Genomic DNA, 18,241 nt, shown 5'->3' with positions numbered 1-18,241 from the left:
TAAGAAACAGATCCATTTATAAACCCGCACATGTGTATGTTCATGTGTGTGTGTGTGTGTTAGATAGAGAGTGTGTGGGTACAGGTATGTGTTTGTGTGTGTGTGTGTGTGTGTACATACGTGTGTGTATGTGTCAAAGAGTGAGTGTGGGTTTGAACCTTTCTGGAGGAGTGCATGATAAGTATGTTTCAATGGTAATACTTTTTATGTCCCACACACAGAGTCCCAGTTCATTGTTGATAAAAGGGGTTTTTGAAAAGTTAAAAATCCTGGGGGTATCAACACATACCATATTTCTAGAGTCTGAGACTGGTCACACTAATGCTGCATATTAAAATGAAAATCTGCATTGCTATACCATAATTTTTGGCATGTAAGGCGCAACTTTTTTATACTCAAAATGACTCTTGCGTCTTAAAGGCTGTATGCACCATATCTATATCCAGAAACTATATTTTGATCAACACTTGGTGCCACTTGTCACAACAGACTCAATATATGACAACATCAAAGATCACAGTAAACAATCAGGCAGAACAGCAATACTTCAGTCTTACCAGCGTTTGATTTGACATGGTTCATGTTCACCATTGTATTAACTCTCTCCATACGAACGGCGAAAGAATCGACGTTAACAGCGTTTCACCCCAATTACCATCATCAAAATATTGCAAGCGGAAGGCTCTTATACTGAAGACGTGAATGTTGACAAAGAATACCACAATTCTGACGACGGAAGCTAAAGGTTGGGTCATTCAGACACCCACTGGACATCCGAGGGGTCTGTGTAGAGGAGAAGAGAGGACTGGCCGTACTGAGTGAGTTAAACTGAAACCAAATTGCATTGTACACATGAAAAGGAGCTGTAACTGAGTTGGGGATACATTGATGGTGCTAAAGTAGATAATAATGAAAGAAGAAAGCAAAATTTAAATGGCGGACAGGACTTAAAGCACAGGTAGCAGACTGGATTCTGATTGTACAAGTATATGAACTGGAGCTTTACAACAGTGTACATTTGACTGAAGTCTGTAAAATTGTTTTAAAAATTGTTTTAAAAAAAGCAAAAAAAGCAGTAGATAACAGAAAAAAAAACAAATAGGTAACAGAGCCAAGTTAACAAGCAGATGAAAACAAGTCAGATTCTGATCCAGTTTTCTGAAGATGATTGTCACTATTCAGAAACAACATCTGCTGTTAGCAGAGCCACAATGGAGGACTTTCAGTTTATGGCTTATCGGATTTGTGTGCCTTATAGTATATACAAGTTCAAAATAACTTTTTTCTTTAAATTCAGGGGGTGTACCTTATGCACTGCAGGGCCTTGTAGGCCTTAAAGTATGGTACGTAATCAAAGACAAATATACCTTTAGACATATTCTTTGATTTTCTGAGCCAAGAAGTGTACACATGCGTCACACTCACAAACATGTTGGTTACATTTTCATGGAAACAGCGATGAAACAATGAGCAAGAAAGGAACTATGGGGAGGGGAGGGAAGGGGGTGCTTCGATAGGTTAATACCAGAAACAGTTCTTCAAAGTTGATGATCCAGGCAACAGACTAATGCTCTGATACACCACTTTCACTGTTTTCATAAGTATGGAACACATTTTTAGATCGTCCTAGGGACCCGCTTGATAAAAAATGTGAAGTGCATGCTTTCTGTTTTCAGAATATCAGGGACACATATTGTTATGCAGAAGCCCTGATAATAGTGATAATGATACTGATGATAATGATAATGAGAAATGTTAAATGTTAGGGCTTTCACATTGAACTTTGACATGCATGCATGACTCTGAGTCTGACAGAAAGGGATGAAGGACACAACTTGTACAGATTTATACATGTAGATGAAAAGCTATGGACAGTAAAAGGGAGGGTATGGAAGAGCTGTTTGGAACAGATGAAGGGTTTTAATGCTGGACTTGGAAAGAACTCTGTGCAGGGATTCGATTAGACATATGACATTGCTGTTTGAAGTCCAGCCGACTGCACAGGGTGGTATCAGAACTGCGGTTTGAGGAGAGGGTGCTCCGTGTGTTGCAGACCTGGGAGAGGTGCCCCCGTTGCTGAACATGTCCTCAGGGCTGCTGCAGAACCTGGACACTCTGAAGGAAAGCATGAAGCTGGCCAGCTCCGGTCACTACGACTGGCAGCACATCGACATGTCCCAGTTCCAAGGTACTCAGCCACACAACACGCTGCACTGCCAGACAGTACAAGACATTAGTTCAGGGAACCCTGTGGGGGAACATGAAGATGTTGATATTTCATGTAACTAATAGGTAACATGCAGGACATATGACAAGGGTTCACAGTCAGTTACAATGGCACTACCAACTATTCGGCTGAGAGATTCTTATAGAGGAAAAAAAACAAACTTTTAGAGTACATGTGAAAAGATTTAGTATGTTAATTGCATGCATGCATGCAACTGGAAGTGATATTCAGCTTTCCTTTCAGGAATTTGTCTTGTGATGTGTTTGTCTGATGATAACTCTTGTGTCAGTCTGTGATCATCCTTGTTAACACTTTGTGTTTATTTGTCTGTCGGTCAGTCAGCTCTTCCTTCACCTGTCCCTTCACTCCTTCACCCATCAGGTCGTGTTACTATCAGTCATTTTCTTCCTTAGAAAGATTGTCTTGAACAGCTTCCCAATGGGATGCAAAGTACTGCCCCATCCTGCTTTGTGATGAGAGCAGTTTTGTGGATTACCACTGGTGGAGTACCCCTGAAAACAGAGTATGGCTGCCCAAATGGCAGGGTAAAAACTACTCTGATAAATGTAAAAGTCCGCAGCTGTTGAAGAAAATAAGATAGCTTGTGGAATGCAATCTTTTTTCATTATTCCATCCATGGTGGTGATGTGGGGAAATATGTTTTTTATACAAAACTGTTTGATATAGTGGCTTGGGAATCAACATGATAAGATGGATTTAAATTTGCCCGTACCTTTGTCACTCAAGTGTACTAAAGGAAAAAAAAGGATGTTGAGGTGACACATACTTGATGTTTGAAAAACCCACAGCTTCTTAAGAAGACTGAATGTGTAATGAAAATGGTTAGAGTGGGGGTTTCTTCTGTGAGATGGGTTTGCTGAGGATTTTGACATTCTTCATAGTTCCTTCTGTGAGTGCACAGAAGTGCATTTGTCCAACATATTTTTTCTACTTTATAACCAAATGAGGCTGAAATCTTGACACAAATAGTTACTCATGCTAAGTACAAATGAAAGACCCTCTAGTATAACACTCTATCAGTTGGGTGGAATATTATTACTTTGTATCAAAGATTAGCTTCTGTAGTATAACATTGCATGACATAGGCTGTATGACTGACAGGTAACACAGTGCAGTACAGTTGTGTACAGTAAAGAGTGGTGCAGTATTAGTACAGTGCAATATAATACTGTATAGTACTGTGCCAGAGAACAATACAGTACAATATAGTACAGTACAATTGAACAGTATAGCACATTGTTGTATAGTATAGCACAGTTCAGCATACTACATTATATTGCAGAACAGTATGTTACAGTCCAGTATGATTTGATATTTTACCTTACAGTACTGAACAATGCAGTCAGTGTAGCACAGTGCAAATGCACACAGTGGAACAGTGTGTCCTTCCTGCACAAAGCAATGCACATTCCACAGTACTTGTATTGCAGCATTGTTTGACCAATAACGTTAATTGCATTGTCAGCGGAATTGTCTGCCCTGGAACACAGGTGTAACAAGATGTACCTCGCACTTCTCACTGGAATTGAATGCCACTGTGTGTTGCGTTTGGTTTTGTTCAGAGTTAATCACCCTGGTTATGTTATTAACCCATTTCATGCAGTGGCTGAGCTAACAGCAAGCTGACTGACTAACAGTACGTTTGTCATTGAATATTTCATCTGGCAGTATCACTGAATATTTCCCATGCCAGGGAGGAAAAAACAAGGTATTGAATGGGTGGACCGAGATCTGTGTTGGCACACAGGCCTTTGCTGCTCAGTAATGGTCAGTAGGATGAGTGTGAGTGTCTGTGAAAAGGTGAGGAGAAGAATGCATTGAATCAGTTTAGCAAGGCTCTTACATGATGTATCTCTTCTAATTGTTTTCAAAGTGAAAAAGTTGGGTTTTATTTATTTTTTTTTTTTAGAATACAATGTGTGATCCATGGTGGCCTGTGTGTGTGCTTGTGGTTGTAGGGTATTTTGAAGCCAGCAAAAACAGTGGGGACCCGTCACAAGGTCAGTCAGGGCGCATCTTCACATCTTGTTGTTTGTTCTTCCCTGTCTGTGTCCTGCTTTGCCTAGCAACATGGTGGTGTTGTAGACTGTCATGTTTTTCGTTCTTGTGGATGTTTGGTGTTCCCTTTTCTGTATTCTCTGTGTAAACCAAAAGAACTAACTTGCCAGTAAGCCCAGTGTTCAACCCACCACCCAGACACGTACAGTGGAGTCTTCTTAACACACACTTTAGGGGACAAAAGAAATGTATTGGTGTTAACTCTTTCCACTCTGTGTAAGAGCACTGTTTTGGCGCCAGTTGCCTATTTTTGCACCAATGCCAGGTCAGTACTCAAGCGTCTAATCCAGATTCATCAAACTGTTTTTTTTGGTGGGTTTTTTTAACCTTCAACTAAGTGTACACAATTAGGGAAGGGATATGACTTTTGATAAAGTTTGAGCAACTTATCGATGAAGTTTGAGCTTAGTTTGAGAATTTTCACTTTCTGTTTTTGTAAGTTTGTTAAGGATCATTGCAAGAAAGTCATGTTTGAGATTCCAAGCAGGTCGTATTTTATGTAAAAAATGCCAAAGAAAAAACTGGAATTGTAGTTGAATTTACTGATCTCAGAGCCAAACAGTTTGGTGATACAACATTTTATTTTTCAGGGACCTGAAAATACACTTGTTTCAGGTGAATGTTTGAGTTAAATGGTTCATGATAAACACAAAATTTTATGAAAGAAACGCTGGTCAGAAATTTAAAAACAGCTTGTGTAAACCAGATCATGGATCTGTTGAGACTCACATTAAGCAGACTCCACTGGAACTGTTGGTTCACTGAATCACACCACCATTACCAGTGTCAGCAACATAAGAAACAGCGCCAACATCACCAGTGTAAGCAACATGATAAACACTAGTGACATAAGAGTCACAAGCACCAGCAATGTAAGAAACACCAGCAACATAAGAAGTCCCAGCGTCAGCGACGCAAGAAACACCATCACCAGCGACATAAGAAACACCAACACCATCAAAACAACACACTGTTTCCTTTGTTCAAAGACCCATAAAGATTTCAGCCTCATGTCCCTCTGGGTTATTTAATCAGCCACAACCTGTAGCCACAAGCCTGTGGATGGTCTGTTGTCAGTGAGGTGAACATCCTGAATGTCATGATCATGACTGTAACTTTTTCATCACTTGTTGATCTCCCAGCACACTTGTCTAGAATTCTGTTCATGTTGCAAAGTCAAGAAGCAGATAAACAGCAGCAACTTTTTGTTTGATAGGTAAATGAAAGGTAAAGAGGAATAAACAAGAAAATATGTGGACGTATATTAAACTGGGGACATTTTTTAGAGAGAATTTCTGTGTTTGTTTCCGTGCATGTTTTAGATTTTTTTTATTGACCAGTAGGAGAATCACTTTGAAACACCAGCATAGGTTTTGACACTGCGTACCCCTGAGAGTGGAGAAATTACTGAACTTGTTGTTCAAATGCTCATTTTATTTGTTTAAGTCCAGTTCCCATATATAAATGTTAAAAAAAAAAAAAAAAAAAAAAGTTGAGGGCCGGCAGTGCTGGGTTTTGTATTGCCTGTCACGTAGTGCTGGTCACGGTGTCTCTGTGCGTCTTCCTTTCATTTGGCTTCTGTTCATACTGCACTGGCTGCCAGGTACTGACACTGCTTACCAAGACATTTTGTGATGCCAGAGAAAAGTATTGTATTGATTAACTCTTTGTCACAATCGATGTCTGTGAAATCCGGGCTGCTCTCACCGGGGAGAGGGCAGCACAACACTGGCAGTGCCACCTCCTTTCTTCCTGCTAGTGTGTATGTTTAACAATCGAAGTGGATTTTATTTTGCACAGTTTTGCCAGGAACAGCCCTTTTGTTGTCATAGGTTCTTTTATGTGCATGAAATGCATGCTATACATGGGACCTTGGTTTATCATCTCATTCAGATGACTAGCATCCAGGCAACTATTCAAGGTGTGGTGGAGGGGGAGAAAAGCCACAGTCATTGAAGGCATGGAGGTGAAGTCCAAGAAAAAAACTGTGTGGATGTTTGACATATCAAGTCTTGTAAGTTTTTCATTCACAAACTGAGGACATTTGACTTCAAGCCAGTGCATTGCATACTGTCTAATGCTCCTAGGCTTTGGGCTTTCAGTCTCTGACAAAATACATGTTGTTTGTCCAGCTGTTCAGTGATAAACCAAGCATGTGTGATTACATCAGCATGAAAAAAAGATTTGTCATGTTTTTGTCTTTTTATTTCTGTTGGTATTGTTGTTGTTGTAGGTGTGACTGTTCACGCTGTTACCAGTTTCTTTGTTTTTCCAGAGTTAATTCAGTGCAAGGTTGTTAAGGATTGATTGTTGAGCCAGTGTTCACATTATCAGTCAGTGTTTCATCTTACCTGTTCCATTCTGCATGTCTATGTTTTTCTCTGTTTTCATTGTTGTTGTTTTTTAACTGTAAGAACTAACTTGGTGCAGCCCCCCGCACTGTATTCTTTCTTTTCTCTGTGTGTAGTATTGTGGCAGGGAAATCAGCACCACTGTTTTGCTGATGCTCAGACAAAGAGAAACCATTAAACACGAACTGTGACTGCTGCTCCCAGAAGGGCGGACAACTTAAAGTCAGTACTGTATTAGAATTGATGGGTGATCAGCCCTGAAATGGCTCCTTTGTGGTCAGCTCAGCTCTGGACAGCATGACTTGATTTGTGCTGCACGGCAGCTCACACAGAGATAGATTCACAGTTGAGACAAACTCTGACCCTTTTAGTTTCAACAGTTAGATTCAACAACAAACATCAAACGGAATCATAGTGCAGTTCTCCATGTACTTGAAAGATCGAAAAAGAAAAGAAAAAAGATTCAAGGGAAATAAGAGTTGTGTACATGTCACACAATGCCTCAACGCAAGACATGACTTCAAAATTTATAATGTAGATTTTTGTCCAGTGCGTCATGAGTCACAAGCATTGTAAGGTTGTACTTTTCTGACTACAGTCTGATGAGGATCCAGTTTGTTTTAGAATCGTGCATGCTTCATTCCTTGTGTTGTTTGATGTTGGATGTTGAGGCAAGGTGTCTTTTCAAGGATTATTCCATGTACTTTTTATCACTAGGAAACATTTCTGTGTTGAGATTTTTCATTTTTCATTTTTATCTAATTTATATTGATATATATCTATATATATGTATGTATATATATCTATATATGTATGTGTGTATATATATATATATATATATATATATATATATATATATATTTTTTTTTTATACTTTTTTTCCATTTTTCTAACACATAGACAATTGACATAAATGAATGAATACATGCATTGGGAAAGGAGAAAAGACGAATTGGACAAAAACATGATAACAGCGGGAAAAATCAAACAAAATAAACGACATAAGTGACATACATGTATAATATTCTAAGCATAACAACTGAGAATGGTTGTATAAGTCATTTGAATAAGTCTTCAAATAGTAATAGATATCCATATCCCTCAGAGTCTATCATCCATATATATATATATATATATATGTACACACACACACACACACACACACACACACACACACTGACACACACACACACACACACAATAATAGAAAAAAAGGAAGACAACAAAACAGGTTGTTTGATGCCCGACTGGTTTCGACCACTGGTCTTCGTCAAGGGTGTTTACTGCTATGTCAGAGAAGACAAGACAGGGGTCAAGAAAAATAGACAGGCAGATAATAGAAGGAGAGGGAGAAAGAAAGAGAGACAGAGAGGGAGGGGGGTTAGGGAGGGAGAAAAGACTAAGAGATGAGGAGAGAGGGAAAGACAGACAGAGACAGACAGAGAGAGAGGGGGAGGGAGGGGGGGGGAGAAAGAAAGAGAGAGGGGGAGAGACAGACGGACAGAAAGAGAGATGGCAGACAATGAGAAAGAAAGAGAGGGAGAGAGAGAGAGGGAAAGACACAGAGAGAGACTGGGGGGGGGGGGGGGGGGGGGGAGAGAGAGGGGGGGGGAGAAAGAGGGAGAGACAGACAGGCAGGCAGAGAGAAGGCAGACACTGAGAGAGAGAGAGATCCCTCTATTGTTGTCATCACCACCCCACAAAGGCCGGGGCAGGCGGCAGAATCTTTCCTACCATGGTGAGGAAACACAACCACAGGAACCCCCTTTGATGGCTGTTTGTCTGGAATGTTCAGCCCGTGAGGTGCCACTGTTTTCAGTCTGTCCATCCACATTTTTCCTCTGGTTTGTCTGACTGTGTGTGAAGTTCCCTGAATATGTTCTATGATGATGCGTTTCGTGTTAGTGATTGTATGGTTGGATTGGTTGAAGTGGCATGTGACTAGGGTGCCTGTGTTCTGTTTGATGTGATTGCGGTGTATGTAGAATCCTGTCTTGAGAGTGTTCTTTGTTTTTCCTCTTTATTGTGCTTGCTTGCATTTGTTACAGAACAGTAGGTAAATGATGTTGCTGCTGTCGCACATTACGTGTTTGATTTTGAAAGTTTCGTGTGTAGTGTCACTAGTGAATGTGTCTGTTTCCTGCATGTGATCTTTGCAAATGACGCACCTTTTGTGGCACTTAAAGCATCCTGGGGCTTCTTGGTCAGGAGTGGGCAGTCTGGTAGGCATCAGCAGGGAGCGGAGGTTCCTACAGTTGCGCTCCATCACCACAGGAACAGTAGGAGATTCCTGGCGCATGTGAGTGCTAGTGTGGAGAACTGAATCCTGCAGTTCAGCCAGCCACTGATGCAGGGGTGGGTTAAGGGGGTGGTGGGAGACCACAAAAGGAGTTCTGTCCAAATTGTACTTTGTCTTGTAGCACAGTGTCTCCTGTCTGGGGATCAGTCTAGCCTTATCCTTTGCTTCCCTCACTTGTCGGGGATGATGCCCACACGTCCTGTGAACCATGCCGCCATGGTCCTGGCTCTCTCCCGGAAGCAGTTATCGTCAGAGCACAGGCGTTGTAGGCGTAGAAATTCTCCCTGTGGTATGTTGCGGATAACGTGTTTGAGGTGGCAGGGTGTGGCGGGCAGATATGCATGGGCATCTGTTGGTTTGGAGAAGAAGTCTGTGCTCAGGAACCCCCCTGGAGCTTGATGAGAATGTCCAAGAAGGGGAGGCTGGTGTCCGAGGTGGAGGCGGTGAATTTGATGGTGGGGTGGACTGTGTTGATGAAATGGAGGAACTGTTGAAGTTTTTCTTCACTGTCTGTCCACAGGAGGAATATGTCGTCGATAAATCTTTTCCAGTACTGTGAGGGAAACTTGACTGGGCTGTCCTGGAGGATTCTCTCCTCGAGTCTCCCCATGAACAGATTTGCGGCCGAGGGGGCCATGGGCGTCCCCATAGCTGTTCCCAGAGACTGGCGGTACAGTTGTCCTTCAAAAGTGAACATGTTGTTTTTCAACACGTGGTCAGCCAACTCGAGGACTGCTGCCGTTGGAGGGAGAGGGGTGGAGGCGGCTGTCAGAGGCATGGAGAGGTAGTGCTGCATGGCTGACAGGATCTCCTGGTGGGGAATGTTGGAGTAAAGCGCCACTAGGTCTATGGTCAGACGGGTGTGAGGGGGGAACGGGCCAAAGTGGAGGTTCCATTCCTGCAGTGTGTGCAGCATATGAGTGCTGTCTTTGATGTAGCTTGGGATGTGCTGGACATGACTCTGTAACCAGTGGTCCACCAGCTTTGATGGTCTCTCAGTGGGGCCACCAATTCCTGACACAATAGGTCGCCCTGGTGGATTGGTCAAAGTCTTATGAATTTTGGGGAACAGGTAGAACTGGTGTGTTATGACTTCTGAAGGCTCCACTGTGGCCCACTTGTATGTTGTCATCCAGGTACCCCTTGCGATGAAGTTTGTTGATGATGTCATTGGACTTTTTGGCCTGTAGTGGGAGTTGGATTTTTCTCCACTGGTGTGTAGTAGACAGTATTTTGAAGTTGGCGCAAGGCCTCTCCTATGTATTCTTCGACATTCTGAATCACTATAGCCCCTCCCTTGTCCGCTGGGGATATGGAAATTTTCCTATCCCGGACAAGACTTTGCAGTTCTCGGAGGGCAAAGCGTTGGTCAGGGCTGAGGTTGTCACTTATCTTCCACTTGCTGTGAAAGCCATCAGTCCTATTCTGCAGGACGGTGCAGAAGCCTTCCAGTGCACCATCTCGTCCCTTGGGTGGATTCCAGTGAGTGGGTTTGTAGAACTTTGGTGTGTTGTTTGGATCTGTGGAATCTGTTGGATTGTAGAAGAATTCTTTCAGTCGTAGTCCTCTCCAGCCTTCTGAGATGTCCTCCGATAGTTGGTTGTGGTTGAGAGTCAGAGGGGTTGGATAAAATTTAGGACCGAGGGAGAGGAGACTAAGCTGGGCGTCTGTGAGATTGTGTGAAGACAAATTGATGACTGTCTTGTGATCTGTTCTGAGTAGAGGCCGGGATGGAGAGCGGCTTTTGAAGCGTTGATTCTTTTTCCTTGAGATAGGTATACATGGTCTTGGTTGAGTGTCAGTGGTGCTGCGTTGAAGCAACAGTCGCTGTAGTTTCCCATTCTTAATGTGACTCAGCCTTTTCTTTTCTGCTGTGTGTTTTCTAATGTGAAGAATCAGACTGTCAGAAAGTAGATAGTCATTCACTGATTGTTGAATGTTGTACATTAGTGACTGGATAGTCGCCTTTTCTTCCTCTGCCTTGGCTAGATAGTTGTCGCAGAGATAGGATTTCCTTTTGGGCCCACTCTATGGCAGTGGTGACAGAGTGGGACAGGTACTCTGACTTGGGCAGGGCGGCCATAGGGAAGGAGAGCTTCATGCCTTTGGGATAGACACCGTGTTGGTGGCACCTCGTTAAAAAGCTAACGTGTGAGTTGAATCTGACATACCTTTCCCTGGACCTTGACAGAGCAAGGAAGCTTGCGTCAAGGGATGCGTCTGCCATGATGCAGGATCTCTTGGACTGGAAGGATTGCAGTGGTCCTCGAGATACAGTGAAGTGATTATTTGGGTATAGGGGTAACCACACCAGGTAGACTAGTAGGAGTAGAGCATTTAGATAGTTTTGGATCCAGAAGGATGCACGTTCCCTTTTCATATTTCAATACAACAATAGATAAAAAGGAAGACAACAAAACAGGTTGTTTGATGCCTGACCAGTTTCGACCACTGGTCTTCGTCAAGGGCGTTTACTGCTATGTCAAAATGCAACACACACACCAACATTCAATAAGTGCAAAAGAAGAATTAAAATAAAACGGGTTAACGAAGCTCATAAAAAAATTGCACCCAGAGCATGCAACACGAATAGTACAGTGTGAAGTGTTGCTTGGGGAATTGGAAGAGAGGCTGGTGGATATAGTCAGAGAAGACAAGAGAGGGGTCAAGAAAAATAGACAGACAATAGAAGGAGAGGGAGAAGGAAAGAGAGACAGAGAAGGAGGGGGTTAGTGATGGAGAAGAGATTGTGAGAGAGGAGGGGGGGGGGAAGAAAGAGAGAGGGGGAGAGACAGACAGACAGACGGACAGAGAGATGGCAATGAGAGAGAGAGAGAGAGGAGATGGAGAGTGAGGGAAAGACAAAGAGACTAGGGGGAGAGAGAGATAGAGAGGGAGAAAGAGGGACAGGGAGAGACAGACGGACAGGCAGAGAGAAGGCAGACACTGAGGGAGAGAGAGAGAGAACGAAACGAACGAAATTTTATTTTATGAGGGTAAAGGAGTAAGCACAAAGTACTTTTTTTTACATCCAGCCTTCTGGGCATGAATAATAATTGGAAAAAAGCAACAAAGTAAAAAAAAAAAGAAAAAAAAAAAAAAGCAAAAAAAAAAGCGAGAGTCAATTCACAACATCAACGTCAAAATTGCATAAGCATGTGCAAACATAACATAGAACGTATGTACAACACAATATCGCGATAGATGAATAACAACGAGGACAATAGGGTAGGGGCGTGGTGGAGAGCAGAAGGAAGAATGGACAAGAGGAAGAGTAAAGAAGGCAGGGGAGGCTGACAACAGACAGATATAGTGACAGTGACAGTGGAGAGACATAGAGACTGACAGGGGAGGAGAGAGGCGTATATATATTGACAATCTATACATGATTTTTTGTTTATAATTGATATGTGTCACATAATCACATGTTTTTCAATAAATGTGCATGATATATGTTTTTAAAGTTAGGGATGCTTTTTACAGTGTTTACATTGAGGCAGGATAATAATTCATTCCATAAACAGCCCCCTGAATAAGACAGACTAGATTTAAAAAGATCGATCCTTGGAAGTGGTACCATAACTTTATGAAGATGACGATGAGTGTTGATTACAAATTTATTCTTCAGCGAGGGGGGAGCAAATCCAGACATTATTTTGAACATAAATAGACCTTTGTTAAATAGAAGTTTTGTTTTCAGTGGGAGGATATCGAGAGCTTTATAATCAGATACAGTCAATGATGAAGATTTTAAAAGAATCAATTTTACAGCTCTTCTATGCAGACTCAATAGAGGTTTTATAATACTGTCACTCGCCGAATCCCACACTGTCGAAGCATAGTTAATGTGTGATTCTATATAAGTACTGACAAATAGTTTTCGGCAGTGAAGATCCAAAAAGTGTTTGATTCTAGACAGTTGATAGATATTTTTTGATACCTGTTTGCATAACAGAGAAATATGATGTGACCATGACAAATTATTATCGATAGTGATGCCAAGGATTTTATGGTGGTCAACTTCTTCAATCTTGTCACCTTTGATGAAAATAGGCGAACAGTTTATGGATATATTTTGACGTTTTTGTCTTGTTGTGATTATTAGGAATTTTGTTTTTTTAGGATGGAGACACATGTGGTTTAGTTCGGACCATTCAATCAATTGGTCAATACTTTCCTGAAGAGAAAGAGACACGATACATAGGTTAGTGTGACTAGTATGAATGGTGGTGTCATCAGCAAACATTTCACATGGTGTCTTGATAGATAAGGGTAGGTCATTAATATATGCAGAAAATAAGATAGGTCCCAAAACAGAACCTTGAGGTACACCATAGTTAATTGGTAATAACATTGATTTTGAACCATTTGTGGACACAAGTTGTTTTCTTTCAGAGAGAAAAGATGAGATAAGTTCTAATGTATTCAAAGACAAACCATAAATCTTTAGTTTTTTCAGGAGGAGAGAATGATCAATCACATCAAAAGCCTTCATAAAGTCGACAACAAGGGCTCCAGTAATTTCGTTATTATTAATGTTAGTGAGCCATTGATCTACTAAATTTGTTAGTGCAGAATGACATGAGTGATTAGCTCTAAATCCAGACTGGTTTGGATGGAACAAGTCAAAATTATTAAAATGCTTAAGAATATGTTTATTTATATGATTTATATGATTTTCCAGGGGTTTTGATAATATTGGCAAAATAGAAATTGGTCTGTAGTTTGATGGTTCAGATCGATCACCATTCTTATATATAGGAATAACTTTAGCAGTTTTGAGCGTTTTGGGAATCTTATTTTTTGTAATACTTAAATTATATATGTATGTGAGGGATTCTGCTATTATAGGAGCTGAGAGTTTTAATATTTAGAGAGAGAGAGTGAGAGATCCCTCTATCGTTGTCATCACCACCACACAAAGGCCACAGGTGGCAGAATCTTTCTGTGAGAGAGAGAGATACACATACATATACACATATATAGATACACACACATACATACACATATATATACACATACACACACATACATACATATATATATATATACACATGTATACATATACATACACACACATATATATCAACTTGCACACTTTTTCCAACATCTACCTTAGTTCTATTTTATTTCCATACATGGTGAGAAATATTGTTTTGATATGCTATTTCTAATTAAAGGTATGTATGGCAACCATTTTAATTTGAAGCTGTGCATTTCACTTGCGCTCTTAGCATTATATATTCTTCAATTTTGTATCTTGAAACAATATAATGTTAAAACACGTGAATATTTAAAAGGCATTTATCTAACTTACATTTATATTATATATATATATATATATATATATATATATATATATATACATTTATCTAACTTACATTTATATATATATATATATATATATATATATATATACATCTTCCCCAGGAGGATTAATAAATCAAGCACTGAGTCTGTCTATTTTTATCAGATTTTTATCCTGTGTTGTGGCCCTCTTGTTGTACATATTCTGATGTTGTTTTTAATGATAGTTTTTCAGTTCATTCTTTGTGTGAAGCTCTTGGACATTAAGTTTAAGTACAGGTATCTTGATTGTGTTTGTGTGTATGCTGATTCAAGGGGAGATGATGCATGTGTAGGAGAGTCAGAGTGGTTTGGTGTTATGTGGATGTGAAATCATTATCAGTATCAATGGAGAGAGAGAGAGAGAGAGAGAGAGAGATATGCATGTGCGCGCGCGCATGTGTGTGTGTGTGTGTGCAGATAAAAGTTAAAACACAAACAGAAAGTTTGACAAGTCTGTTTACATTTCAAGCTCTTCCCAGTTTCAGTCTGTTTACATTTCAATCCCTCCATTGTTTCAGTCTATTTACATTTGTGCTGACAATTGGGCTGACAGTGTGTGTGTGTGTGTGTGTGTGTGCGTGCGTGTTTGCTGACAGTGTCTTAGAATGTGTGTGCTGACAGTGACTTGATGTGTGTGTTGACGGTGACAGTGACATGATGTGTGTGCTGACAGTGTCAGTGACCTGATGTGTGTGCTGACAGTGCAGGGTGTGTGCTGACAGTGACTTGATGTGTGCTGACAGTGCAGGGTGTGTGCTGACAATGACTTGATGTGTGCTGACAATGACTTGATGTGTGCTGACAGTGCAGGGTGTGTGCTGACAATGACTTGATGTGTGCTGACAGTGACTTGATGTGTGCTGACAGTGCAGGGTGTGTGCTGACAATGACTTGATGTGTGCTGACAGTGACTTGATGTGTGTGCTGACAGTGACAGTGACTTGATGTATACTGACAGTGCAGGGTGTGTGCTGACAGTGACGTGATGTTTATACTGACAGTGACATGATGTGTGCTGACAGTGACAGTGACTTGATGTGTATACTGACAGTGCAGGGTGTGTGCTGACAGTGACTTGATGTGTATACTGACAGTGACAGTGACTTGATGTGTATACTGACAGTGACCTCGTGTGTATACTGTATACTGACAGTGACGTGATGTGTATACTGTATACTGACAGTGACTTGATGTGTATACTGACAGTGCAGGGTGTGTGCTGACAGTGACTTGATGTGTGCTGACAATGACTTGATGTGTGCTGACAGTGACAGTGACTTGATGTGTATACTGACAGTGCAGGGTGTGTGCTGACAGTGACTTGATGTGTGCTGACAATGACTTGATGTGTGCTGACAGTGACAGTGACTTGATGTGTATACTGACAGTGCAGGGTGTGTGCTGACAGTGACAGTGACTTGATGTGTGCTGACATTGCAGGGTGTGTGCTGACAGTGACTTGATGTGTGCTGATAATGACTTGATGTGTGCTGACAGTGACAGTGACTTGATGTGTATACTGACAGTGCAGGATGTGTGCTGACAGTGACTTGATGTGTATACTGACAGTGCAGGGTGTGTGCTGACAGCGACTTGATGTGTATACTGACAGTGCAGGATGTGTGCTGATAGTGATTTGATGTGTATACTGACAGTGCAGGGTGTGTGCTGACAGTGACAGTGACTTGATGTGTGCTGACATTGCAGGGTGTGTGCTGACAGTGACTTGATGTGTGCTGACAGTGACTTGATGTGTGCTGACAGTGACAATGACTTGATGTGTATACTGTCAGTGCAGGGTGTGTGCTGACAGTGTCTTGATGTGTATACTGACAGTGCAGGATGTGTGCTGACAGTGACTTGATGTGTATACTGACAGTGCAGGATGTGTGCTGACAGTGACTTGATGTGTATACTGACAGTGACATGATGTGTGCTGACAGTGACAGTGACTTGATGTGTATACTGACAATGCAGGGTGTGTGCTGACAGTGACATGATGTGTGCTGACAGTGACAGTGACTTGATGTGTATACTGACAGTGCAGGGTGTGTGCTGACAGTGACTTGATGTGTATACTGACAGTGACTTGATGTGTATACTGACAGTGCAGGGTATGTGCTGACAGTGACTTGATGTGTATACTGACAGTGACTTGATGTGTATACTGACAGTGCAGGGTATGTGCTGACAGTGACATGATGTGTATACTGACAGTGACTTGATGTGTGCTGACAGTGACAGTGACTTGATGTATATACTGACATTGCAGGGTGTGTGCTGACAGTGACTTGATGTATATACTGACATTGCAGGGTGTGTGCTGACAGTGACTTGATGTGTATACTGACAGTGCAGGATGTGTGCTGTTTCAGGCCTGATGGAGACAGTGAAGCAGGCGGACCAGAACAACTGGTCATCACTGAACCAGGAGCAGCTGGTGGACCTGGCGTCCTCCCTCAACAACTTCTTCAACCAGACCGGTCTGCTCAGCAGTCAGAACCCCAACGCTTCAGGTCAGTGGGGACTTTGTCTGGTGGACTGCTGCTTTGGATGTTTTTTGTCATCGTTTAAGTCATTTATTTATTGATAAGAAATCACTTTAGAATATATGACAGATGTTACAGGGACTCTGCTTTTACACTGGTTATCTGCTTCACACTTCCATGCACACACGCACACATGCACACACTTGCACGTACGTGCGCACACATACACACATACATAAAGCCCTAACACACACACACACACACACACACTGGCCCTAAAACACACACGCATGCATGCATGCATGCATTCGTGCACACACACTCACACATGCACACACACACACACACACATGCACACACATGCCCTAACACACTCACACACGCACACACACACACACACACACACACACACATGCGCGCACGCATGCACACATGCACACACATAAGCCCTCACACACACACACACACACACACACACACACACATATTACTGTGATATTGTCTTGTCCCCCTTACTTTCCCTCACCAACTCAGATTTCTTTATGGTATTCTGGAAAGTTTGTTTCCAAATTAACTGTATGTTTGTTGTTTACCATTCACTTTTTTTCCTCTATTGCTATGTTTTTCAGTTTCTAGACAGCTTCTTATCCCTATTTGTGAGTTGCAGCTCCCACGTTCACTCATGTGTAAGCTTTTACATGTATGGCCATTTTATCCAAACGTTTAGGCAGCCATACTACATGTTCAGGGTGTGCATGCTCAACATGGATTATGTGATCTCTGAGGTGTGTATTTGATGTTCTGAATGAGTGTACGCATGAGGGGGGTTCAGGCAGTAGCAAGTCTGTACATATGTTGTGGTGGTGTGAGATTGGAAAAATCTCCACCCCGTACCCACCAGGTGCTGTGAACAGGGTTCAAACCCTTGACCTTAGATAACTGACCTGAGTGATGTGTGGATAGATTGATTATAATAGTAAGAGTCAGTGTCAAAGGAAGGTATAATTTTTACACAAAGAGCCTGGTCATTGTCACATGGCAGTGAATCAATGCTCACAGTGTATGTGTCCCTTATACACACCAGGATTTGTACTCCCTTGCCCACAGCACCTTGAGTGGTAGGCTGGGCGCTAGTCTTTCAGGTGAGATGATATACTGAGCTCCCATGTGCAGACCTGTGTAACCCCCATTTTTTTTCCATACTTGTCCTGGGATAAAAGAGAAATTCGGAAATCTGATTTCCAGTTTCTCAACAATCTATAACCCCACCCCACCCCACCCCACACCCCCCCTCCAAAAAAAAAAAAAAAAAAAGAAAAAAGAAGAAGAGAAAATGTTATGTTCCCAACACGAAAATGGTCACCAGATATTGCAAGGTAAGCATTTTTCTATTATAAGAGAGTGGGAGGGAGGAGGGTGGGTGGTGGGGGGGTTGTGGGGGGGGGGG

At 41.8% G+C, this 18,241-nt stretch overlaps 1 protein-coding gene across 2 annotated transcripts in view; it reads left to right on the top strand.

Moving 5' to 3' along the window:
• The window catches only part of LOC143287562 (forkhead box protein J3-like), a 41,937-nt gene that overhangs the window by 11,647 nt on the left and 12,049 nt on the right, over positions 1-18,241 (top strand). Inside the window, exons 7-9 of one of the 2 annotated variants that reach the window (XM_076595653.1) lie at positions 2,054-2,188; positions 4,207-4,248; positions 16,681-16,821. In XM_076595653.1, the coding sequence (XP_076451768.1) occupies positions 2,054-2,188; positions 4,207-4,248; positions 16,681-16,821 (318 nt within the window). The remainder of the gene's footprint in view (positions 1-2,053; positions 2,189-4,206; positions 4,249-16,680; positions 16,822-18,241) is intronic. The other variant, XM_076595654.1, reaches the window with a different exon arrangement.

This window comes from Babylonia areolata, chromosome 11 (assembly GCF_041734735.1).
Source record: "Babylonia areolata isolate BAREFJ2019XMU chromosome 11, ASM4173473v1, whole genome shotgun sequence".
Lineage (NCBI taxonomy): Eukaryota > Metazoa > Mollusca > Gastropoda > Neogastropoda > Buccinidae > Babylonia > Babylonia areolata.
Note: the sequence above shows the minus strand (reverse complement) of the source record. Positions and strands in the feature narration are given on the sequence as shown.